Source organism: Marmota marmota, unplaced genomic scaffold, assembly GCF_001458135.2.
Source record: "Marmota marmota marmota unplaced genomic scaffold, marMar, whole genome shotgun sequence".
NCBI lineage: Eukaryota > Metazoa > Chordata > Mammalia > Rodentia > Sciuridae > Marmota > Marmota marmota.
The window spans coordinates 43199180-43225757 of record NW_026000005.1 but is presented as its reverse complement, the minus strand read 5'-3'; the positions used below and the strand labels follow the sequence as shown (position 1 = coordinate 43225757).

General features: G+C 37.5%; 1 protein-coding gene across 7 annotated transcripts in view; it reads right to left on the bottom strand.

The window, feature by feature from the left end:
- Col4a3 (collagen type IV alpha 3 chain) overlaps window positions 1-26578 on the bottom strand; it is a 135255-nt gene that overhangs the window by 14469 nt on the left and 94208 nt on the right. For all 7 annotated transcript variants that reach the window (XR_007349515.1, XM_048808633.1, XM_048808637.1 and 4 more), the window contains 18 exons: window positions 25307-25377; window positions 24348-24530; window positions 22384-22552; window positions 19201-19293; window positions 18481-18582; window positions 17303-17400; window positions 16400-16550; window positions 15935-16048; window positions 14717-14884; window positions 13341-13430; window positions 12867-13001; window positions 8254-8352; window positions 7043-7132; window positions 6594-6733; window positions 4541-4667; window positions 3332-3412; window positions 2828-2926; window positions 2300-2347 (listed from right to left, as the gene is read on the bottom strand). Coding sequence is in view for 6 of the 7 variants with exons in the window: in XM_048808633.1 (XP_048664590.1) it covers window positions 2300-2347; window positions 2828-2926; window positions 3332-3412; window positions 4541-4667; window positions 6594-6733; window positions 7043-7132; window positions 8254-8352; window positions 12867-13001; window positions 13341-13430; window positions 14717-14884; window positions 15935-16048; window positions 16400-16550; window positions 17303-17400; window positions 18481-18582; window positions 19201-19293; window positions 22384-22552; window positions 24348-24530; window positions 25307-25377 (2058 nt within the window). In the remaining variant the exon portion in view is untranslated. The remainder of the gene's footprint in view (window positions 1-2299; window positions 2348-2827; window positions 2927-3331; window positions 3413-4540; window positions 4668-6593; window positions 6734-7042; window positions 7133-8253; window positions 8353-12866; window positions 13002-13340; window positions 13431-14716; window positions 14885-15934; window positions 16049-16399; window positions 16551-17302; window positions 17401-18480; window positions 18583-19200; window positions 19294-22383; window positions 22553-24347; window positions 24531-25306; window positions 25378-26578) is intronic.

Sequence of the window (26578 nt, the reverse complement as noted above, 5' to 3'; positions counted from 1 at the left end):
AATACCTGTCTCAGGACAGTTCTCTAAAGATCAAGTGAGATAATATACAGACAAAAAAACATGGTATAAACTCTGAAGTGTTATATGAATGTAAGCCACATCTATTATTATCTGATGGACTGTGATTCCAATGACATTGTTCTGTTACTGATAATTCAATAGAGCATTAAAAGCTAATTTCATGGTACTGATATGCGCATTTGGAGTACGATCCAGCTATACCCAGGTGAAGGAGCAGCAGAGCTACAGTCCCTATTGTGTCTTCTGGTTAATTCTTCCTCAAAATGAGAACACTTAGTCTGGGAGGTTCAAATTCAGCAAGAGGTTTGGATTTATCAAAGAAAAGCTCCCCCAAAGTCACAACTTAACACTAACTTGTTCATTTTCATATCAGAAAATCTTTAAGAGATTGTGCTTTGACATTCATGGATGAAAAATGTACAAACTGCAAATAATCTCGCTTTTCTCTCTCCCATCTCTTGAGAGAGTAAATGGCATGAAAATAGCAGACAAATTCAAGGAAAGATGGGGACTAGTGAAGGTGAGGCTGGCAGCTCAGAGTGAGAGCCTGGGACATGATTATGTGTCAAAGACTTAAGAGTTATGATGAAAATAAAATTGATGAATGTTAAATATCTAGGCCCATGTCTATCCACATCCTTTAGCTTTTTAGCCTGTAATTTGTGCTTTTCAGAGAAAGTATTTAGATGACTTTGGCTCATTTTGAGCTCCGTGATGCTATATTTGTATGGCAATGATTTGAAGCATCCAGATGCTTGGGTTGTACATTCTATGATCATTAAAAGAAGTCCTTGTTCTGCAATATGATTTCTTCTTAGGATTTGAAGGATCAACTAATTGAATGGATTCGTACCTTCCAAGTCTCAATGAACTCTCCATATTCAGTTACCCGGAGGGACTGAGGTACATCATCAGTTACTTACACTTTTTTATTTTAAAGGCATTTTTACCTATTGTATGGTCATTTTATATCACATTTTACTTGTAATGAAATGCTATAATTTTTTTTCACTCCAAAAGATTAGATTTTGAGCTTAGCCTAAAAATATGAAAAGAAAGTTTCCTTTTTTTCTGCACAATTCTGGAAGTAGACAATGAATAGGGGAGGGCTTCATGGTCTTGGGGCAAGAGGGGTCTGGAACACACAGAAATACTGAGCTCAACCAAAAGGACAATCAATCATCAAGAAGCAAAGGGAGAAAGACCAGCTCTTTTCTACTTTCATATTGAAATCTTGGGTCAAGGAACAGTTCCTGTCCCTGTAAGATTCTCAATAGCTTTGGGCTCCTCTCTGTTGGTTCTCTCAGCAGCAAGAGCTGAGGCTTTCAGTGGGTCTAGGCCTCTTTGTTAATGAAATACTCCTGCGCATAGTACCAAAGGCTGAAAAGAAAATGTGTGTAATAGTCTGATAATTCTCTTGGGGATGTGGTTCAGTGATGAGTGCTTGCCTGGCATGTGTGAAGCCCTGAGTTCAATCCCCAACACCAAATAATAAATAAATAAATGGAGCTAAAAGCAGGTGCCTATCTTGTAAGACACCAGCACGAGAATGCAGACTTGCAGTCTGTCAAACAACAAAAATGTGTATTTACTTTGAATGATATGTTTGGTAAATTGCCATGTTTGAGTCATTGAAAGAGTAACTAGATAGCAATAGCATGAGCCACAAGCTCAGTGTGGGGCAGGATTGGACCTGTGAGGACAATAGATGGGAAGGGTTTGGGATTTCTACTGTGTCTCAGAGCCCCAGGGAGGGATGCTCATTGAGAAGCCAGCAATTCTACCTGCATCCTTCTCTGAGGACACATGGAAATCATACTAGCAAAAAGGCAATGACATAAGAATTCTTTTTGAAAACAGAATTTCATAAAAGGAAATTAGTGGCTTGGGAGGCTGAAATGGGAGGGTCCCAAGTTCAAAGCCAGCCTCAGCAAATTAACGGGACCCTAAGCAACTCAGTGAGACCCTGTCTCTAAATGAAATATAAAATAGAGCTGGGGATGTGGCTCAGTGGTTAAATGCCCCCGGGGTTCAATCCTGGGTACAACCCCCCTCCAAAAAAGAAGGAAATTCCAAAATTGGATCACAGTTTATAATCCATTCACTTTGTGTTAATGATAGTCTTAGTATTCAATTAAATGTTCACTATCAATATGTTATATTGCCGTTGAAAGACTTCTTTAATTCACTAGGTTAAGTTTATTTAATATAGCAAGTAAATCAAACTGGATTCTGTCATTGGAAATGTGCTTCTTTAGGTCAGGAAAGAACTGCTTACCTGGAGCACCAGGGTTCCCTCTTGGGCCTGGATGGGCCCCCAGCAAGCCTGAAAGAGATGAGTTTGACATTTAATATTTGGTTAATTTCATTATTTATAAATATGAGTATATATGTGTGTAAGTTGTGTGTATATCATATATATACATAAATACACACACACCCACATATATATGAATGAAATTTAGTTATCACACACCAAGAACATGTTAGAAAACATTGGTTCTATCAGAGAAAAAAATCTTTAGAGCAATGAAGGATTAAAATGTTCCAAATGATTCGATCCAAAATAAAATTAGTGGATCAAAGTTAATGATCAAGGCTGGGTTGTGGTGGCACACACCTGTAATCCCAACTACTAGGGAGTCTGAGGCAGGGGGATTGCAAGTTTAAGGCCAGCCCAGCAACTTAACAAGACCTTGCCTGGAAATTAGAAGTAGAAAGGACTGGGGATGTAACTCAATGGTATAGCACCCCTGGGTTCAATCCCCGGTACCAAATTCAAGGGGAAAGAATGAGTAAGTTGTACCTGTTTCTCCTTTTTCTCCAGCTGGACCAGGAATCCCATCGTGTCCTTGGTTACCTCTTACACCCATTGGTCCAGGAGGTCCTGGGAATCCTGGAAGACCTGAAAAAAAAAAAAAAGCAAATTAATAAACCAAAATAAAAACCATGGCATTTGAAGAGAGGACTTATTTCTTACCAGTGTGAATACTAGGAAAATATGCAGAATTTTGTTAAAAGTGCTAAATTTTCAGAGCTCTAGTTATGTGAAAGCTAGGACAATAGTGAAAAGCATGCCCAGATTACTATTATCACAGAAGTGACTGTTGGGATGCTTACATGGGCAGATATGTGAATCAGAATTAGAGAAGTAGAAACGTCTAACTCCATTTTCACTACATAGTTTTTGTCTGGGTGCTGAGTAACTGGAACTACCTTCTAGAAGAGCAGTGAGTGTACAGAGATTCCAACCTCAGTAGAAAATGTGCTTCCCTCAAGAAAAGGGGCAGAATAAGTACAAAAATGAAACCTGGAGGGCCTTTTGTTCCTGGTCTGCCTGGGAAACCTTTGATTCCTTTAAGTCCCAAATCACCATCAGGACCTGGCTTTCCTAGGAATAAAGAGAGACGGGAAGGAAAAGCAAACATGGAAAGATAAATGTTTACAAATGTATACAACAATGCCTGAAAAGGTCACTTCTTGCAGTCATCTGTGCTCCAGCTGGCCTCAAGGAATCTCTGGTGACAGGTCCCTTCAAGCTTTTGTCTTGGCAGCTATTCTCCCAGGGACCCACAGCAGAGATGTGTCAAACCATTTTAAAAAGCACATGTATACCAACCACATGGACCACTCAATATCTGAAGTGCTGTTTTCATTGTAGTTAGCTGCAAATATGTTGAAACTTGTAGCGTTCCAACAGATAGTTTAAATGCTGTCTTAAAGACCTGAAGCTGCAATCCAATAGTTAAAACAATTGTTTTCAATAAAACACAATGAAAACAAACCTAAGCTGCAAGCTAATAAGAAAGCAATCCACTGTTCAACCCAGAAATATGTCAGAACAAAAGGATCAGAGCAATGTGTTAGGAGTTGAATTGTGTTGTCCTCATATTCATGTGAAGCCCTAACCTGCAGTACCTCAGGGTGTCACTATATTTAGAGAACGAGTTGTTAAAAATTAAGTAGAAATGAGGTCACTAGTGAGGGTCCTCATCCACTGGAGATACCAATTGAGTAGTGTCTATGTAAGAGGAGTTTAGGACCTGGACAACCAGAGGGAAGACAGGAGAAGAATGAGCCAAGCAGTGAGGTCTCAGAAGATACCAACTCTACCTGCACCTTGATCTCTGCCTTCCGAACTTGAGGACCCTCAGAAAAAAAATTTCTGTTGCTTAAGCCATCCCGTCTGTCTGGAGTATCTGTTGTGGACATTTGTAAACTCCTCCAAACATTATAAGATCGTGCAGGTAAATAACATTTCATATCTTTAGGCAGAATTTGTTGAGGTAGCATTTCAGAAGTTTTGCCTACAGGAGTATGTTTTGAGATTTTAGTTTCCCAACAGTAAAATTAGACTCCTTTTGATTAATTCACTGTTTCTTAGTGTCTTAGAATTTCAAGGTCCAAGTTGAATAAAAACAATTGTAGCATGTAAGCAGAGTTTACAAAGAATACTCCAGGAGGCTAATGTTACTATATGTATGCTTCCAACTTTCAGAACCCTAAAGCCAAAGCTCACCTGGGTGGCCAGGATCTCCTGGACTTCCAGGGGCTCCCTCAGGTCCAGCAGGCCCTGATCGTCCAGGTGGGCCAGGGGCCCCTCTTTCTCCTTTCTTTCCCACGTCACCTGGCAATCCTGGATCCCCCTTAAATTCAGTCAAACACCTTTAAAATTCTCATATAAGCAGGATATGTGATTAGGATTAAGAATAAACTTCATTCATTCATTCATTCATCAATTCATATTAAGTTCTCTGCTGTAGGCCAGTACCATGAAAGGTGCTGGAACAGGTGGGCGACATGGTTTGTAGGGTGCAATGCTAAATAAAAATGTAGTTCTCTCTCTCTCTCTCTCTCTCTCTCTTTTTAATAATTAATTTCAAAACAGCAACAATAGAATTGTAAGCCAAGCCTGGGTCCTTCTTCACATGGGACCTTTGTGATGACACAGGCTGCAGACCCTTGAAGTTGCCTCTTACCAGCATGTGATGATCTGTACGAATCATGTATGGATACCATCTCATATCCATACACGGTACATACAGCCCTGTCTTCATGGAGCATCAGACACCAGTGGGGAGATAAATGTTAAATAATCACACAGATTTATAATTATAAATTTTGATGACTGACTGGGGTAAGAAAGAAATAGCTAACAAAAGGATATGTGTCTTACTATTACTATGCAACAGATTCAATATGCAAAAAATACTTTCAATGATTTAATATTAATTACATCTATATTTTAGTCTTATGATAAATCAAAACATATGGGTTTGACGGTGACTTGTAAAATTTCTACTGTAGCTAATTAAAATATATTACTCTATTTCTTGCTAATATCATAAAACCAGCTTATACAAAGTTCTAAAAAATGGTTCTGATGGTTACCAATTAAATCTTAAATCTAAATGGAACTACTAATTAACTGAATGTGAATAAAGTCAAGTAGAATTCCTCACTAAGAAAAATTCCTCAGTGGAAGGAGACTTTTCCTGGATTCCCAAGAATCCAGTCTAAATAGAAAGGGAAAAGGAAATTTGTGTTCCAACTCATAAGGGGTTATTTTCCTGGATCCATGAAGGATCTAAAATTTTTCTTTCTTGTTTTGGCAATTACTACTGGAAAATATGAAAATTTTAAGAAAAGTTGCATTTTGTTGGCTCAAAAGAGAGGGAGAACATTCCCTAAGTAGTAGCTTTTATGTTTTAGAGTTGTATATTCTTGAACATCTGATGAAATATGGGCTCTTCCATACAAAAATTTGCATTCAAACAGTTTGTATTCAATTTCAGGAGGTGAGTGTGTTTCTTAAGATTCCATAAATTCCTCTAGGGGTCCAAGGAACCCATATTAAAAACCCCTATTTATAAAAATTTCTATTGGTTGTGCTATAATTGTCTAGCTCTGGCTGTTAGTATAACTATAGTAGACAGAAAGGTTGGTAGAAAGTAAATCTTGAAAAAGCAGCCAAAGCCTCCTGAAACATTTGGTTGCTGCTTCATACAACACACAATCAAGAGCTTTGACCTCCAACCTAGATTTGACAGACACAAGCACAAGAACATTAAGACAAAATAAAAATGCTCTGCGTAATAAAATGAAAATACACTTTATCAACAAGAAAGATAAATGTATGTATCTTAGGATTCCATTTGCCTTTTAATAATACTTCTGACTTACTTTATTTTGTATCTTTTGTGATATCTTACTAAGACATGTGTTTTTGATTATAAGATTTCTAAGTCTGTGTGAGATGAGTCCATGGTAGAGACTAGCCATCACAACAGAAAAAAAACCCTGCCCTGTCAGGTAGTGTGGGCCTATCATCACTGCCTCCTTCTGGGAGCACACTTAAATTGCAGGGACAGTGGCTGAAACAGGATTTCTGAACCAGACAACTGACTGATAGGCATCCTCAGTTGTGGAAGTTATATTTTTAAAGATCTAGTTAACTGCCTTGAAGTAATAATATTTTTAATTTTCTCTGCTCACATTGAATCTGGATGCTTTTTAATATTTCTTTGGGCTTCCCCCACCCCCAAACATAATTATTTCAGTGCCCTATGTACCTTTGGTCCTGGTGGTCCTGGCCTTGTGTCTTTTGAGTAACCTGGTTCTCCCTTATCTCCTTGTTGACCATGAGTACCTGGGAAGCCTGGTCTTCCAGCTAGACCTGGAAGTCCTAAAGTTCCTCTTTTTCCTTTAGAACCTGAAATTAAGAATCATATCAGGTAAAACAGGTAAATATGGAGTTCTACTTTCAAACTTCATGTAAAGTGCCCATTTCCCAAGAAGCTGGTTTTTCAGAATCACGAATACATCAGGTAGTTATGATATGTAATTTTGTATGATGTAAATATTTATTTTGTTCTCATTCATGTTTCACAAAATACCTGTGTCTAAAAGAAAATCTACTTATTTTATATGAGCATTCTTCTAAGTGGAAAAGTAGGACAATACGTAGCATAGAAAATCTAGAAGTGTGACCTGTTGTCAGCTCAAGGAACTTATGTATTACCTGGCACACCCATGTTCCCCATGCTTCCTGGGGCACCACGTGGTCCTGGGTCTCCAGGATTCCCAGGGCTTCCTGGATCTCCCCGAGGGCCTTAAGAACAAAGGAAGAGTAATATGCCCTACATAGTTCCTGGGCATAGTAGGTACTCAATAAATATCTGCTACTTGCATGAGTAAAAAATCCAGAATAGTAGGTCCAGCTGGTATAAGTTCCTGTTTAGCTCTCTTTTTAATTTTTTTTTCTTTTGTACTGGGGATGGAACTTAGGGGCTCTTAACCACTAATCCACATCCTCAGCCCCCTTTTTTAAAAATTTTATTTAGAGACAGAGTCTCACTGAGTTGCTTAGGGCCTTGATAAATTGCTGAGGCTGGCTTTGAACTCATGATCCTCCTGCCTCAGCCTCCTGAGCTGCTATAATTATAGGCATGTGCTACCACACCCGGCTTCCTATATAGCTTTCTGATAAAGGCCAGGGGAATCAAAACATGTGAAACTAGAGAAAGTGACATTCTCATCAGCAGGTCCAGATTTCAAACATCAAAGTCATTCTGGAACCAACACCAGCAGAAAAGGGTATTTCTAATTGCATACTGAAGTTTTGTTGCCGTGTAACATTTTTGTTACTGGAGTGGTTGGAGAATGAAGGACCACTTTAATAGTTTAAAAAATTACTTTGCAGCTAGTCATGATGGCACACATCTCTAAATCAGGCAAGAGTTTGAGGCCAGCCTGGGCAACTTAGCAAGACCCTGTCTGAAAATAAAAAGCAGAAAGGGCTTGGAATGTAGCTTAGTTGTAAAGTGCCCCTGGGGTCAATATCCAAAATCACACCGACAAAGAACAAAATGAAACAAGAAACACAACTTTGCAAACTCAATTAAAAAGAGAGGACAAATCTGAAAACCTCTAGAGCAATAATTTTCATCTTTGATATAAGATACTATGAAAAATTATCATTTATAATACAGATCAGCCATTTCAAAATAAAATTTTGAGTAGAAAATGAAACTATGTATAGTTTAATATTTTTTAGTTAATACATGCCAACTATAAAATACTTCCTTTTGGTCTAATCTGGAAGCAAATTTCTGCTAGAACACTATTGAAGCAGGCTTCATCTTCTACCCAGTAATTATAGAAGCAAATTTTATTATATGTAGAGCTAGGAAAATTTGAAACATGATATTTCTATTGGAGCATCAGTAATACCTGGTGGTCCTGGTGGTCCAGGTGGTCCTTCATGGCCTTTTAAACCTGGAAACCCTGGAATACCTCTGTTTCCTTTCTCACCTGGATATCCTGCAAACCCTAAAGTTAAAAACCAGATATCAAAAGAACTGGTTAGAATTTTATCAGACTCATCCACATCCTGGTTTAAACTGCTGGGATATTATTCTACTATAGCCTGGCATGTTGATTAAGAGCATGGACACATGAGGGTCTGTGTCCTTTTTAGAAGAGAATTAAGTGAGATAATGTATGTACAGCACCAGCACAGTGACTGGCAGGTGCTAGCTCTCAGTGTGCACTAACAATAATCATAATATTTAAATATTTAAAATGTTTGCTTAGCTCTCTCTTCATTTTTTATAGTAAAGCAGAACATTATCTACCACACAATTCTTATATAAACAATTTTACTCTCAAAACATTTTTAAGATTATTTTGTAAGTATTAGGTAAGTCAAAAGCCCTACCTGAAATCAGAGTGTCAATCAGTGACAACACAGGGGTTTGAACCCAGTTCTATACTTATGAACTTTCCAGGATACTATTCTACTCTTCCTGAGATTACAGGTTTGATCATATAATGCTCCTGCCCATTAACACTCATTGAATCTCTTTTATTACCTACAGAGTACATTTTGAACTTGCCTCACTGGATGGGGCAGTTAGTCTGCATGATTTGGCTTTGTACTTTTTCTCAAGCAAATTTTCTTCCCTTGGCTGTTGGCCTGCTTATGAACTTATTTATTCATTCACATATGGATTAAGCATGTAAGTAATAGACAGGTCTTGTGATGAACACTAGAAATAAAAATAAATCAGGCTCCCTTTCCCAAGTTTTTTGTGTGTAGTTGGGAAGATGGCCAGCTAAACAAGAAATTACCACCAGTGAAATAAGTTCTGAAATAGAGTTGGGCACTAAATGCCACAGAGAAGATTTTCTGGAAGAAGGACTGCTTTTTAATTCAATCTTGAAGTTGGAATAAGAGCTAATTGGGTGGAGAAAGAACAGAATGAGACAGGATTCCCAGGCAAGAACACAGCATGTGCAGAGGAGTGGTAAGTGGCAGGGGGTAGATTGTTTTGTTTTGCACCTTTATTTTTTCCACTTGTGTTATTTATCACAATCTATGAATACATATTGTTTAGTGTGTTCATTTCCTTCAGCCCGCAGGCCAAATCTGGCTTGATTTTGTGAGACTTGAGAGCTATGGATGGTTTTCACATTGTTAAAGGGATATAAAAACAAAACAATAAACATAAGCAAAATCAAAGATGAGTATACAACAGGGACTGTATGTGGTCCACAAAGCCTCAGATATTTTCTACTTAGCTTGTACAGATATTTACAGACCCTTCTATGCAATTCCCCACTAAACAATAAGTGTCTCCATGATAGAAGACCAAGTTGGCTTTGGTCACCTCTGCGTATTCAGGACATTAAAAAATGCTTACTCTATAGACATTAAAATTTTTTTAATTGTTGAAAAATAATTCTTGAGCACGTAAATGTCATGTGGCTGGAGAGATGGGCAAAGGGCAAATGGTCAAAATACTTGTATGCCGGGCTAAAGAGTTTGAATCCCCCACTTTTTTTCTCAGTACTAGGGATCAAAACTTGAACCTAGGGTTGCCCTACCACTGAGCCATCTGACTATATCTCCTCTCTCCTCCCTCCCCCAGCCTTTTTCTTTCCTTTTTTTTTTTTTGAGGCAATGTCTCACTAAGTTGCCCAGGCTGGTCTGAAACATCTATCCTCCTGCTTCAGTCTCACAAGTATCTGGGATTATAGGTATGCACAAACGTGCCAGGCTCAAGTCGATTCTTTTTTTTTTTTTTAACATTTATTTATTTATTTTTATGTGGTGCTGAGGATCAAACCCAGGGCCTCGCATATGCTAGGTGAGCGCTCTATCACAACCCCAGCCCTCAAGTCAATTCTTAAAGCCAGGAGAACCTTGGAAAGATTTCCTTTTCTCTTTCCTTCCTTCCTTCTTTTCTTCCTTCCTTCCTTCCTTTTTTTCCTTTCTTTTTCTCTTTCTCCTTCTTCCTCACACTCCTCCTCCTCTTCTTTTTCTTCTTCCTCTTTTTGCTAGTGCATTATAGTTATACATAATATTGGGGTTCATTTTAACATAATTATACAAGCACAAACTTATAAGCTCATCTGAATTCCACTCACAATTTAAATACCCTCTCATAGAGGTTTATCCGACTAATCTAGTTGCAGTGTTTTCTGCTTCTTTCAACAATCACAGGGTTCCCTGTGAGGGTACCCAGTGGCACAGAGGGGAGGCCAAGTATGGCCTTTCCAATCAGTCACATTAGCATGAGGCCCATCGCTGCTACTTCCTGTCAGAGTGGCATTAGCAAGTAACTTGACCTACTTTGCATCTGAAAAATGGGATGATGGCAATTATAGTATCTCCTCCTAGGGTTGTTGTGAGAGTAAATGAGTCAATATTTGAAAAATTTAGAATAGTACTTGCTACATAGGTCTTTGTTAAACAACAGAAGAGTACTAATTTTCATTATTGTATTATTTATTATCTTTCATACATGTGCCTAAGTTTCCCATGCAGAATCCTCCAGGAGAAGACTACAACAGCTCATTTGTGACCTTGATATCTCTTCCACATCTGCAGTGGATGCCTTTGTGTCAGAAATTCAAATTTTTATAAATGGATCACACTTAGACTTAGAGAGGCCCAGATCATTTGTTTCATTTTTGTTGTTCAATCTGTGCTCCTTATTATTCATTCAAAACACTCAGAGCTTTGACACATACTGTAATTTGTGTGAGTAAATTGTAGAATTTTGTTAGAAGCACAGAAATAGCATGTGTTCCTCTATATTTTACAAAAGGAATATTTTAGCGTAAATTAGTATTTATTGCACATTTAGGCTGTGAGAACCAAATTTTGGTTTATGTAGACACAGATATGCTATTCATATTTTTTTTTTCAAAAATGTTTCTAACACTCTCCAAACAATGTAGAAATAGTAAAATGGTGTCTATGCAGATAGTTAGTGAGGACTGGAAATTTGTGCTGGTATTTTTTTCTTTATTTTACATCTTGATTAAGCCAGACCTAGCACAGTCTTACGAAACTCATCTTACCTTCTATTCCATTGCTAAAAATAGTATACAATCTGTTGTTTGCTCTAGAAGTAAAAGATCTCTCCAGCAGCAGATTGAATGGGAATTACACAAAAGGCTATTGTTTCCTAGCTTTCCTTTGTGCAAAAAATAAATAAATAAATAAATAAATAAATAAATAAATAAAAAGACAAAAACCAACTTTTGCAGGGTGTGATGGTGCACACCTGTAATCCCAGTGACTCCTGAGGCTGAGGCAAAAGGAGAGCAAGTCCAAGGCCAGCCTCAGCAATTTAGTGAGGCTCTAAGAAATTTAGCGAGACCTTGTCTCAAAATAAGAATAAAAAGGGCTAGGGATATAGTTTAATGGTCAAGCACCGCTGGGTACAAAAATCCAAAAACGTTTGATAAGATTTTTCCCAATGATTATTTTTTCAGTTGGCAAATAAGTTGGATTCAATCACTCTCTCTCTCTTTTTTTTTTTTTTTTCAATCATTCTTAAGAGCTTGTCAGATGTCACTTTCAGGAAGTCTTCCCTAACTCTGGAAAGAATTGTTCAGTCTTTCTAGCATGGTCTGCAGCACCTTGTGCAGAATTTTAAAAGCAAATCTCTTAGACTACATTTGCCAAGCATATAAATATTTGTTGAATGTGATCTTACTTCTCAAAATTCATTATAAATTTCTCAAAGCATGACATGCTGTGCAACTGCAAACACATTTTATCTCATTCCTTCATTGTTATGAAAGTTTGATCTGCAAAGGTAACATTTTACCCAGCAGTTCTCTGTTTTTCTAAAGCTGGGATTGTATTTGGTTAAGAGCCATGCAGAAACCCCCCATGCTGTGTCATTAAGATGCATCAGTTGGGGGGGGGGGGCATTAGCCAAGGGGATTGCAAGGGAGGCCTCTTTAAAATTTGGTTTTATATTGCTTGTATTAATCACATGACAAAAACTGCCATGAGAGGCATTCAAATAACTTGAAATAATTTGAACAGACTTAAATTTTAGCCTAATAGTCATACCTTACAATTAACAGTATTTCTAAAGGGTTAATTTTTCATAGGATACTTTCTTCTTAGTGTTATTCTCTAAGGAATTCTAAGCATAAGAAGGTTTTAGATGCAGTCAGAAAAATCTATCCTGAGCTGGGAGTGGTGCCACATGCCTATAATCCCAGTGGTTCTGGAGGCTAAGGCAGGAGGATCACAAGTTCAAAGCAAGTCTCAGTAACTTGGTGAGGCCTTAAGTAGCTTGGTGAGATGCTATCTCAAAACAAAATATAAAAAAGGACTGGAGATATAGCTCAGTGGTTAAAACCCGTATGTTCAATCCCCAATAATACACACCACCCCCACCCCCAAATAAAAAAAAGAAAAAGAACCTAAGTATCCTCATTATCCTAAATTGTCAACTACAGGGATTTGCCTGGATAGTGTTTTAGTTCCACCATCAACTCTAATGTTCTGATTCTAAATGTAGAAAATTCCTTACCTTTGGGCCCGGGTTCTCCTTTGTCTCCCTTTAAATGGACTATTTGAGAAGGACCTGGATTTCCTTTATCTCCTTGTTCCCCTCTGGTTCCTGGGGGTCCTCTCTCACCCTTTATTCCTGGAATTCCAAGGCTACCTAACAGACAGGAGTAACAACATCAAATCCTTCATTCTTCAAGTAATTCACAGGGATTCAAAGTTAACAGGACTTACAATAAAAGAGAATGAAAAAAGATTAACAGAGCTGAGAATTCAAAAGTTCCCCCAAACTGGAAGCCACGCAAGGGGAGTGGTATAAAGTATAAGCCTGCAGGGAAAAAACAGGGTTCCATTCAAATGGGAAAAAGGAACACAGAAACCAGGAAGGTCAGACATATTTTTCTCTTAACTATTTTCTCCCGAAAGAATGATGTGTAGTTTATTTTGTTGCTGAATAAATGAATGCGCCCATACCTCCTGAGATCTGGACACTCACCCTTCTGCCCCTGCATGCCTGGGTTCCCAGGAGGCCCAGGAGGGCCAGTGGCTCCAGGATGGCCCATCAACCCAACCATGCCCCTTCCACCTGTGGAAGCAAATTGACACAAGGCTGCACATGTTGTAGAGAATGGGAAAAACAAAGTATTCTGTAAAATAAATCACGCTTAGAAACAGATATTGGGAGTTGAAGGAATAGCAGGGACTTCACTGATCTCCCCTCCAGATAGGAGTCCAGGATAATAACTTAATTGACAAACGATTCTTTTATTCATATTATTGGGCTACTTTCACGTGCCAGCACTGAAGATACATCAGCTCGTAAATTCTCCCTCTCAAAGTAGGAAGCAATGATAAGCACATTGAAAAACTAAGTTTACCTAGATACAAGTATTATGGAAAAACATGAAATAAAGGGATATAATAGAAAGCTATTGGTTAGGAGGTAGAAGGATGGAATGCTCTAAACTTGAATATAGTCTGTTTTCAACTATAAATGTAATATGCTACCAATGACTTCTACTTGGATGAGGTAAAAAAGATCATTTACTTGTCTAGAAGATGGGTCAGTAAATGGTGTGCTTAAGTTAATATCCTGGGCTTCCTTCTGGAGGGAAGATCAGTGAAGTCCTTATGCCATGTGGAAACAGACCATTCTTCCCAAATATGTGAACTATAAAAGTTGCCATGAAATAAAAAGGTTAATAAAGAAATATTATAACTCTATGGCAACAAATTAAGTAACTTAGATAAAATGGACAAATTCCTAGAGAAATACAGATTACTAAAACTGTCAAGAAGAAATAGAACGTTCAAGTAGACTCATAATAAACAAGACTTAATGGCTAATATAAAGCTTTCCACAAAGCAAAGCCCAGACCCGAATGCCTTTTCTCATGAATTCCACCAAACGTTTAAGGAATAGCAATTCTTCACGAAGTCTTCCAGAAAATACAAGAGGGTGAAACACTTCCTGGCTAGTTCTATAAGGTCAACATTGACCTGATACCAAAACCAGACCGAAGCATTGCAAAAAAAGAAAACAACAGACCAATATCCCAAGTAAATATAAATGTAAAAATCTTTAAAAAATACTAATAAGTATATTATAGTGGTATATTAAATGAATTGTAGAGCAAAAATAGCCAGATCCTGGGCAATTAAGAAATGTGATTATCCTACTACTATCATTTCCCTGCTCCTGGACCTTAAAAATCATTCAGAATAAATGACTTTCACTAACTGAAAGAAAAGCATAGAGTCACAAGTCTATGCCAGTTTACAGAACCACATTAAGGGGAAAATGTGAAGGAAGATGTAAGAAGAAAACCAAAGTCCGTGCATGTGTGCAAACACACACACACTACACAATACCTGGTGGTCCTGAAAATCCTGGAGTTCCTGGATATCCTTTGTGACCAGGTGGTCCCATCTCACCTCGATGACCTGGCTTTCCTGGTGGTCCAGGTTCTCCAGGGAATCCTGACCTATCCAAGCCTGGAATTCCTGGGTCCCCTTTTGGCCCTGTCACACCTCTTCTGCCTATACATAAATAAATGCACACATGCATGGGTGAGTTAGCAAACATGCTTTCCCCATCAAACTTAGAAATATTTTGTGGCTGCAGATATTTACCTATGATTCTATGTAAACTGCACACTTGTGTGTTTGTGTGTGTGTGTAATGTCTCCCTTTTGCAAGATAAAATTTCTAAGATTTCACTCTGGCTCTAACATCTTCTGTTTCAATAATTCATCCAGAAATAGAAGTATAATATTTACATCTATCTCCTAGTCCAGTGGCACATTCAGGTACTACGCTTTCTGAATGTGGCTCCATTTTACACTTACACAAGACATACAGAGCCACTCATGAGGAGGAGAGTCAATGGATGCTGTCAATGGAAACAACAGTGTCACTCTAACAATTAAGGTCTTGGCCAATACCTTATTTTTATGAATATATGAGCAGTACACTAGCCCATAGACGTTAACTGAGTTCTAAAGAGTTTTTCCCAGAGACAGTCACCAGATTTGGATTAGAGGAGCTAAAAAATAGAGAAAGTTTTCCATATTATCTGGAACAAATAGCCTGCACCATTTAGATTTATTTGCATGCCCTTTCTTTTATGTTGCTTGTAAAACAATCAACTACACATTTTAGCTTACAACTTGTTAAACTAGAATCTTTGCATAATCTTCTCTATTTCAACAAACAGAAATTCACCACTTGAATATACTTATGGAGGTATCAAAACTAAAATGCTGCCTGAGAGTGTATTATGTAGATACATATGCAAATTATCTATCTAGCTACCTATTTATCTATCTGTCTTTGGTATTCATATTTTCTTACATAAAAGATACAAACTAACTAGCTGTATTAAATTCAGGTCTCTTCTTCTATTGGTGGTGTACACTGCTATGTGCAACAAACCTATAACAGTAAAGTTTATGTTTCTAAAATAGCATTTCTCACTGAACAGCAGCCAGGATTTGTTGCTGGACAATTCCCACATTAAACAGCTAAGAGCAGAGCCAGTGGTCCCTGTCACCGCCTGCCTCCAGCCTGGTTTGGAGGTCTTCCTCCTACCTGGTTGCCCTTGCAATCCATTTAAGCCTGGAAGTCCTTGGGCTCCTCTGGGGCCCTCTAGGCACCTTCCTGGAGGTCCTTTATCTCCAGGTGGCCCAGGATGCCCTGGATCTCCTGAAAAAGAATCCAGGGGGAAATTCAATTGCCAGAACTCAAGGTCCAGGTTGCTACTCCAGTCATTCTTCTATAACCCCCTCCCCCTTCAGCCTATATTTAGTACTTTAGTGTGCCTTTTATAGAGGAGACTCGTAAAAAAGAAGAGAAGAAAGGGAGGCGGAAGAAAAGGAGGAAGAAAGGCAGGGCAGCCATGTTGAATGGGAAAATAATTAGGCCTCACAGATTCTATTCATTGAACTAGAAGTTATTTTGAGAAGGAGTCTTCATTGCTAAAGCACCTACACATTCAGCTGGCTGCATTTTAGTCGAGCTCACAGTGGAGAAAAGTAATCACACTTGCTATTGTACCTCGTGGTCCATCAAGCCCTTCTTTTCCTGGAATTCCAGGGAGACCTGGAAGTCCAGGGAGTCCAATTTCTCCATTTTCCCCAGAATTGCCTCTTTCTCCCGGAAAACCTGGTTTTCCTGGTTCTCCAGGCCTGGCTAGTGCTGGTTCTCCCTATAGCACAGAAATTATGTTAGTTTTGCTGCATAATGCTTCCAAATCCTCATTGCTACAGGCTAGTCTCTGAGGCTATTCACTTGAAAATAACCCCTGTTAGGGAGGCTCCACGTCTGTTTGTACAGCCACCGCTATTCAATCAATTCTCCCTTTCCACTCTAGCTGCGGACTTTGTTGTAAAATTGTGCTTCAGGATATGTGTAGCCTCTATTCTTTAAGAGGACTGAGTTGGATAGCTCCACTTTTGCTAAATTTTCTCATCGCTACCCACACTTTTTTCTAGGGTTCTCCCATTTTATGTACTTTCAATGTTCATGAAGACATTAAGGAAGAAATAGAGGCAAGCCTTCCTTCAAATACCTTTTTTTTTTTTTCATACCGCGGTTGAATCCAGGGGTACTTAAGCACTGAGCCACATCCCCAGCACTTTTTTATATTTTATTTAGAGACAGGGTCTCACTGGGTTGTTTAGTGCCTCACAAAGTAAAGGCTGGCTTTGAACTTGTGATCCTCCTGCCTCAGACTCTCAAGCTGCTGGGGTTACAGGCATGTGGCATTGTACCCAGTTCAAATACCTTCTAAGGAAAGATGGTCCAGAGATACTTAAAATATTTGATATCTTCATCATCCACAATATACTGATAATTTCTACATTCAGAGCCTCCTGGCTAACGGGGGGCATCCCTACTGGGCAATTATGGTTTTCCCCCTGCTCCTCCAGGTCAGTCTGAGTGTAAATTCCTGCAAACCTTGGCTCCTGGGAAGCCTGACTGTCCAGGTAACCCGGGCTCTCCCATTTTCCCAGGACAACCTGGTGATCCTTTTGTTCCTGGAAAACCTGGATCTCCTACAACAACAACAACAATAAATAAATAAATAAATAAATAAATAAACATTGGGGATTAGTCTTATTGAAAGAATCTGAGCAATATCTCTCTTATTTTGTGTAATACTTTTCTGAGGCAGCCAGCTACAGGTGTTTTTATGAAAGTTGGAATGATAATAAAACCAATGGGTAAACTAGCAATGAAAAAAAAACTGGATGATATTTTGACCAACATTTTAAATAATACTGAAACAAACATGTAATTATCATAAAGCTTGAAGTTCTATACAACAATGCATGGACTGAGGTTCCTCATATGTGTCCTGGACAGGACTTCAGCAGAAGCCTCAAAGTTATTAGTCCATCTCTCAGCATCTGAATTCTTTTTCCTTTTTTTAAGTCTGGTACTAGGGATTGAATCCAGGGGAGCTCTATCACTGAGCTCCCCTGGATTCAATGACAGGGTCTCATTAAATTGATGAGGCTGGCCAGGAATTTGTAATCCTCCTACCTCAGCCTCTCAAGTAGCTGGGATTACAGGTATGTTACATCATTCCCAACTTCAGCTTCTGGATTTTGGGGAGTTTTTTCAACTTTCATGGGAAATATCATCTTTCCTTAAAGTGAAATAACTTCTTAATATATTTTGGAGAGCATAGGAAAATCAGCCATTTGTGATATTTTTCAGGGGTGTGTGCTTGGTATTAAATTCAGAGCTTTACAAGTGGTAAGCATGTACTCTACCACAGAGCTATACTCCCAGCCCTACTTGTGATTTAATAATTCATTCTTTATTTTAAAAATATGTAAAGTAATACATAAATGTAGAAAGTGCAGAAAAAACCTTATAATTTCACGATTGAGAAGAATTGTTATTATTTTGAATTTTTTTTCCTATGCATTAAAAAAAAAACATGATTGAGATGAGACTGCATAAATCAATGTGAATTCTGCTTTTTCACCTAACATTACTGTGAGATTTTTAACAGACTCAGTATCATTTTTCGAGGTTATAGGTATTTCCTACAGTATTTATTATATATACTTAAAACTTGTAAATAACCACAATGAACCTTGAATTTTAGTTTTTAATTTATTTACCCTTAGGTCCGGGAGGTCCAGGAAATCCAGTTCCTGGAATTCCTGGTTCACCATCAGGTCCAGGAAGACCAGGATTACATTTCCCCATGGATCCTGGGATACCTTAAAGACACACAGCAGCAACTTTTCTTCATTTGTTTCAAAAGAAAATGTCTAAGTTCTCTGTGTCATCTTAACCCATTTTGGAAATTAAGAAATAATTTTAACATAAGCCCCACTGTATATTCTTCCTACTCACCCTACCTAGAGGACTAATTATTAGGAGATGCACAGAATTTTAAAAATTAAACTTAGTTCCTTAAAAAAGCATTCTAGATATCTTGAACTATATGTCTCCCTTTATGCATAAAAATAAAGCTTTAGAACACATTATCAGAGAAAAGTTGCTATGGGAAATACCCGGATTAACTATGGGCAAACATTTCTAACTGAATCACCAAAAATTCACAAAGATTATTTGCTCTCAGATTCCTTGTAAGTGATTATGCCAGTATGCTTTGGAACTTTTATGTTAGAAGCACCAGGAGGGGTAATTTGATAATCCCAAAGAGCAATAGAGAGTCTCCTCCTTGCTTGTTCATCTCACAGGTGTGGCTTGTGCTCTCTTTTGGAACCATCGAATATATTTTTTTCTTATAACAGGAACACTATTTTTTTTTTCCAGGAGGGGAAGGGTACTATCTGATGTCATGCAACAGAACTGGCAAAAGGGATACTCACCAGGTGGACCTGGGGGACCAGCATGGCCAGGGCGCCCTGGGGGTCCTGGGAGGCCTGGGACTGGTGTTGAAACAGTGGATTCTCCCTTAGGACCTTAAGAAAATTTGAGGTAAGATTGGGGTTCATATTGAAGTTCTTCTTGGATGTTGGGAAAAATATAATTATAAGAGTTATAACCATTTTCCCAAGGAAAATAAAAAATATCTCTGCTTCTACAATATCAAAACTAGCTTAGGGTTGACCATTCATTGAAAATTTCCTACTTAATCAACAAATACTGTTGAACTTCTGCTACCATCTAAAGCTTGTTTCAATTAATTGCTCAACAGTCTGATCTATTGAATGAGAGTCCTTTCCCTAAAATTAATAATATGGAATTAAGCTGATGAATACTGATAGGATATTGATCTATTGGTGACTAGTTTCCATGAGAAGGCAGTAAAGTATATTGAGCAAAACAGTAAGTGTGACCCAACACACTGGTCTTGACTTGAAGCTTGACATTGCTATTTATATCACCTGTGAGCTTGAGCATATTTTTAAAAAATTTCTTTATTGGTTCATAATTGTTATACATAACATTAGGATTCATTTTGACATACTAATAAATGCATGGGATATAATTTGCTCCAATTAATTTCCCAGTACTTACCCTTATCCTCTCCTCACCTGTTCCCTTTCCTCTGCTCTACTCATCTTTCTATTTGCATTTTTTAAAAAATTAGTGTCTTGTGCATATACATAATGGTGAGTTTCACTGTATTATATTTATATATGTACATTGGAAAGTTAGTTCTGGTTCATTTCACTGTTTTTCCCTTGTCTTGTCCTTCCTCCCTCTCCCACAATACCCTTCTTGTATTCTCCCTATCTTTCTTTTGATGGAGTTTCCACCCCCTACCCCCATTTCTTTTCTCTCTTTCCCCCGTATTATTTTAGACTAGCTTCTGCATATCAGAGAAAAAAATTGTCCTTTGACTTTCTGGGTCTGACTTATTTCACTGAGCATTATAATCTCCAGTTCCATCCATTTACTAGCAAATGACATAATTTTATTCTTTTTTTATAGCTGAGTAATACTCCACTGTATATGTATTCTACATTTTCTTTATCTATTCATCTATTGAAGGGCACCTAGGTTGGTTCCATAGTTTGGCTATTGTTAATTGTGCTACTGTAAATATTGATGTGGTTGCATCCCTATAATAGGCCGATTTTAGATTTTTTGGAAGATTTAAAATCTTTTGAATTATACTGAAGAGTGGGATAACTGAGTCATATGGTTCTAATCCTAGTTTTTTGAGAATCTCTACACTGCCTTCTAGAGAGGTTACACTAATTTACAGTCCTACCAACAATGTATGAGTGTACTTTTCTCTTAGATCTTTGCCAATGCTTATTATTTGTATCCTTGATAACTGCCATTCTGACTGGAGTGAGATGAAATCTCGATGTGGCTTTGATTTGCATTTCCCAAAGTGCTAGAGATGCTGAATATTTTTTCATATATTTGTTGGCCATTTGTAGTTCTTCTTTTGAAAAGTGTCTATTTGGTTCTTTTGTTGGGCGTATTTCTTAACCTCTGGTAAGTTCCTTATCTGTCAACAGGGAAATAATAACCAACTAATAGATAAGGATTCAAGATAATATTATGACCACAGTGGCCAATATTACATCACATTGGGGATTAGATATGGTCACTATAGTCATATGTTTATGGAAAAAAATATGATTCATGGTATATGCTGATAAAAAATTTGATAATAATGTATTTTATGACAATGAGTTCTTCATTAAAGATTAATTTTCAGAAACTTGAGAAGAGAGCTGAATGATGGATCAAAATATGTGTCAATAAACTTTCTATGTAAAAATATTAAATATCTTAGGCTTTTGTGGTCCAGATCTTTGTTACAACTATGCAACTCTGCCATGGTGTCATGAGAGAAACCAGAGAGGCGACATAAATGAGTGAGTGTGGCTGTGTTCCAATGAGCTTTATCAACACTGTGATTTGAATTAATTTTTTTTAATGTATCACAAAATATTCTTAGAATTTTTTCAATTATTTAAAAATGTAAAAACCATTCTTAGCTCATGAACCATATAAAATTGTTCTGTGGGCTAGATTTGGACTATGGACCATCATAGTTTGCTAATCCCTGGATTAGAACAATAATTTTCAAAGTAAGATAAGGTCAAAAGTAAGAATTATATATGTATCATAAAATAAGCTTTACATATTATATATATATGTGTGTATGTGTATGTATCATATAAACTTTACATATGTTTGGATAGAAATATTGCATTCAATTTATAATACATATAAATAACTATGAAATTGTCTACTCAAAATTTTTTACTAATGAGGGACACTATGAAATGATTTGGAGACCCTGGATTCACTTTAAAGGGCTGTCACCCTTTAAAGTGATTTTAGAAGTAAAAGATGACCATGGTGGCATTATTTGTGTAACCCCATTCTGTCCCAAGTTTTCAATTCTGCAAATATAATTCTTATTTCAAAGTGACTTTGAGTAGCATAGTTGTCACTCAGTTTGTTTTTATAGGTGCTCCAAATCTGGGGAGATGGGGCAAAATGGGTTCAAACTCTCTGTAACATGCTGATCTCGTTTCCACCATACTCCCACCCATAAACATTAAGAACCTAGTTTCTCCTGAATACAGAGCTATGTTCAGTACTTGTGAATTCCAAATGTTACCTGGTCTTTAAAACTATTTTCCAACAACTTTTCCTCGTTTGTCTTAGGTATTATAAAGTTTTATTTACCACCTTTGTATTGTGTTATAGCTCAAAAGAACAAATTTGCAATAATGTTATTGGGCTGCTGAGGCCTTGGTAAGGTTTCTCACAGTCAAGTTCTGTTTTTGCTTCCTCTTGGTATATCGTGATTGACTTCCACTCACCCTTAGGATCTCTTCACTCTATACACTTATATCAGGAATAGATATATGCAATCCTCTGAATGCCCAGTAACAGGGAAAATGGATTTTCTCTGATATACCCTACATATTCTTTCTCAGTGGCTGTTAATTTCACATATTCTATTTGTTAGAAATGAGTTTATATATGGTCATTGGTCTTGAAGGTACTTAATTAGCCCTGGAACCATCAACCCACCCCATAGGAAAACAGGACTGGAAAGAAAACTAACCAACCGGCTTCTCCAGGTGGTCCTGGGGCTCCAGGAATTCCTTGGGTGCCCTTTGGACCTGGCTCTCCCGGGGGTCCATAGCCAGGTGGTCCAGCAGGTCCTGCAGATCCTGGGGACCCAGGGGACCCAGGATCCCCTGGAGGACCCTGGTCCCCCTTCTCACCACTCAAGGCCTGTGACAATAAGAACATGTTTATATAGTGCTTCATGCCATTATCTTCCAAATACATGTTGATCTCACTCCAAATATGAACAGCCGCTAGGCCAGCAATGCAGCTAGGCTTTCATTGAGAAGCCCTTGAATGAAAAAGCAGTTGGCAGTTATTAAAAATAAGAGCCCCATGGGCTCCTATTGTTTCATGCAATGTTGAAATTCAGCAATATTGTATCATCTTGAAACTGTCTTAAGTCCCACTTGAGATGTTCTCCAATGACATGTGTCCCATAAGATGATCGCTAACTTAAACTAAGTTCAAATGTTCAAATGGCTTTAGAGGTCACTTTCATGCTGTTGGCACATTTCCAAACTAAAACCTGTACAGCAAGCCTTTATTTGTATAGTTTTCAACAGGTATTTTTATTACAAAGGAGATATTCTACCTGTATTGAGTTTTCTTATAAAATATCTACCCTTGTGTTAAAATAAATTCATGCGCTCTAACTTTAAAAATGAGTTGTATACTTAAAAGAAGTTGAACTTCTTTTATGGGCCCAAATAAATTTACAGGTACTTTCACTGTTGGAGATCACTGGGTGGCTAAGTGGTTTTTCTCCTTTTTAAATTTTTGGTACTCGGGATTTAACCCAGGGGCACTTTACCACTAAAGCCATACCCACAGCCCTTTTAATTTTTGAGATAAGGTCTTGCTGAATTGCTGAGGCTGGCCTTGCCTTTGTAATCTTTCTGCCTCAGCCTCGTGACTCAACTGGGATTACAGGCCTGTGTCACCACACCCAGCGTTTTTGTTTTTTTTAATTTTTTCTTTATAATCATAGGACATGACTCAACAAATCACCTCTTTGACTTTTTCTCATTTACTTTGGAGCATCTTTACCAAACCTTTAAAAAAGGAAAATAATGAGATGCCGATGGAGATATCTTATGAACTCTAGTAATGCTAGACCAAAAGAACTCAGACTTGGTTCTGCTACAAGCCTGTCTATTGCCAAGTGGACAGCCCAGCGGTTTGCTCAAGCAAGAGCTGGGAAACCTTAGATGCTCCCAGGAAATCAATTTTCCATGTCTACATGTTAGGAGTCACATTTACATAATGATAACTAGGGTCTGTAAATGAATCTTTAAATGTGCTTACCAAATTTCCCCAAATCTGTTCAAGGTGGGACCCATTTTATTGGATAAATCTGATTAACCTTGGAAGAAACTGGTATTTTGTAGACTAGTGTGAGCAAACTTCTCACAGATACATTGTGTGAGGGGCTCAGTCTTTCATTCCAAGTTATTTTAGAATAGATCTGGTAGATTATTTCCCAATTAACCTGTGAAAAATTCTATTACACAAAAAGTCAAATTTACATAAGCTAAAATATTTTAAATGACAAAACATTCAATCCTTTTGACTTCCATACTCTTAACATTTTTTATACATTTATTTTTACTTAAAAGAATGAACAGTGCCCCCAAAATATTTACTAAAACTTTTCCCTATTAGTCATTTTCTGAACTTCTCTAGAAATTCATTTGATGTAAAAATGTAACTTTCATGTGAGACAGAGTCATTATCAATGTAGAATTTCAATTAAAAGTTGCCTACTTCCTTTGTCAAAATACTATAAATATTTGCATGGGTTATAACTATTAATTTGAAGATGTCCCATTTGAAGTGAGAATGATGAGCCATGCTAAGTAGCCAACCATTTTATGGAAGGAAATCATCTTATCTCAGTACCAAGGAGCAGCACTCCATCTATGGGCGAGGGGGTAATCCAAAAAAGTTGCCAAACACCAACCGGTTCTCCTCTAGGTCCTGGTAATCCTTTAGCTCCCGGAGTTCCAGGAATTCCATCCAAGCCCTTTTTCCCTGGATGCCCTCTGAGCCCGGGATCCCCTGGGGCACCCACTGGCCCCTGGGGTGGAAATGTTTCGCCTTTTCCTCCTTTAAGTCCAGGATCTCCCTCAGCACCTGGGAATCCCTAGGGTAGTACACAGAGTTGTCCTATGTCAGTCTTAGAAAGAATGTCAACAAGAACTTTTCAGTTTTAATAAATGTGGATTTTTTTTGGAACACACATTTTCGTTGGCCCATAAATATCATTTCAAACTTTTGTTTTTTTTTTAACTTCCAAAACTGGAAAAGAATTTAGTTAGTATAATTCAATACAATACACACAATAATATAATCCACTATGAAGCATCAATCAACATAATTCAGATTATGTTTAGTTATTGATAAATTTTAACATCTCTAAATAAGTTGACTTAAATATATTTATCCATGTCTAAGTTTCTGATTCACAATGTTAATGAATGTCAATTTTTTCAACAGGCTTTGTTGAGCTATAATTTATATACCATAACATTTATCTTTTGTAACAGTACAATTCAATGATTTTTAGCAAATGTATAGAATTATGCCACAATCATCACATCATATTAAAATATTTCCATCACTCCTGTTGCTCTCAAATCCACTTGTGGTTAATCCCTGTTCCCACCCTGAGCCCAGGCAATGATTAATTTCCTTTCTCTGATACCACTGAAAATTATTTCTAAATTCATTAATTCATTCATGTATTCATTTCTTTATTCATTTAATCAATGAGTATCTATTGAGCACCTATTCTTTGCCTATCAATTAAACATCCACACTTTGCCAAACAAATTAATAATCTGCAGGTAGTGCAGCCATGTTTCCAGAGCAACCAGTTTTCCAAACTAAACCTAAAGCTTTATGATCATGAACTCTTACTGGAAATCCTGGAAGACCAGCACTTCCTGGGGACCCGGGGCTTCCTTTCACTCCAGTAGCACCTCGACCTCCTGTAAAGCAATCCACAATCAGCAATGCAACACCAACTCTGAATGCCCTGAAGCTTGCATTGTATGAAAAAAACACTGCATTTCCTTATGAGGATAGAAAGACAATTCCAATCATAAAATGAACAGAGCCATAAGAGAATGAGGGTAGGTGACTAGAATAAGAGATAATATAAAAAGCAAGAACGCTTAGATGTTAGCTTCCTAACATTCTCATCTTTACAATTTAAGGACTTATTTTTCCTAGTGATATGCTCATTGAAGAAAATTATACAGAAGGAAGAGAATAAAAATTGGGCTGGGGGTGTAGCTCAGTGGTAGAGCACTTGCCCAGCAAGACCATGGGTTCACCACGGGTTCCACCCCCAGCATTGCAAAAACAGTAACAATGGTAACAAACAAAACAAAAATATTACTAATAAGTCTATCATCAGATAACACTTACTTCATTTTAATGTATATTATTCTTAAATTTTTATGTCTATGAATGCATAAGACTCATATATACACTATTTTGGAAACTTACCATACATATGTCAGTAAGTATAGGTTTAGAGTTTCGTTTTAGATGACTGCGATAATAACTTACTATGTGGGTGAGCCTCATTTATTTAGTTAACTTCTGTTTTTAGATATTTGGGTTGTTTTTCAACTTACAGCTATTGTAAACAATGTTGATATTTACTTTTCAAATTTATATAAATATGTACTTTATAATAAATGCTTATAAGGGTAACTGCAAGTCCAAGTGGACACAAAATTTTCTGAAGCTCTGAGTCTTTTGCCAAATTGCATTTTACTGTGTAATTTTATACCTCCTGTGAATGTTTAAATATCAATGTAAAAATGATCCTTTTAATGATCTTTTGGATGACTCAGGTCAGTTAGTCAACTAATGCTTATTCAAGTTTCATATTGCAAGATACTGAGTCAGAATACATCTTTTCTATAGCAATCCAAATCATTTTACTTTGCCATAACTTCTTTGACTATACCTGTAAATGCCAAAGATAGAGAAACTAAGGAAAGTACCATGATGCAACTTGTCCACCTGTGCACCTTGGGTCAGAGATGAAGCTCTGGGAAGTGTAGGGAAATACAGGTCTCTGATCTTTTTCTCCTTTACTCCTCTCCCTCCTTTCCTTGGAGTTTTTGTTCTAGTTAGAATGTTACCCCAGAGACTTGGACACCACATAGGAGCTGC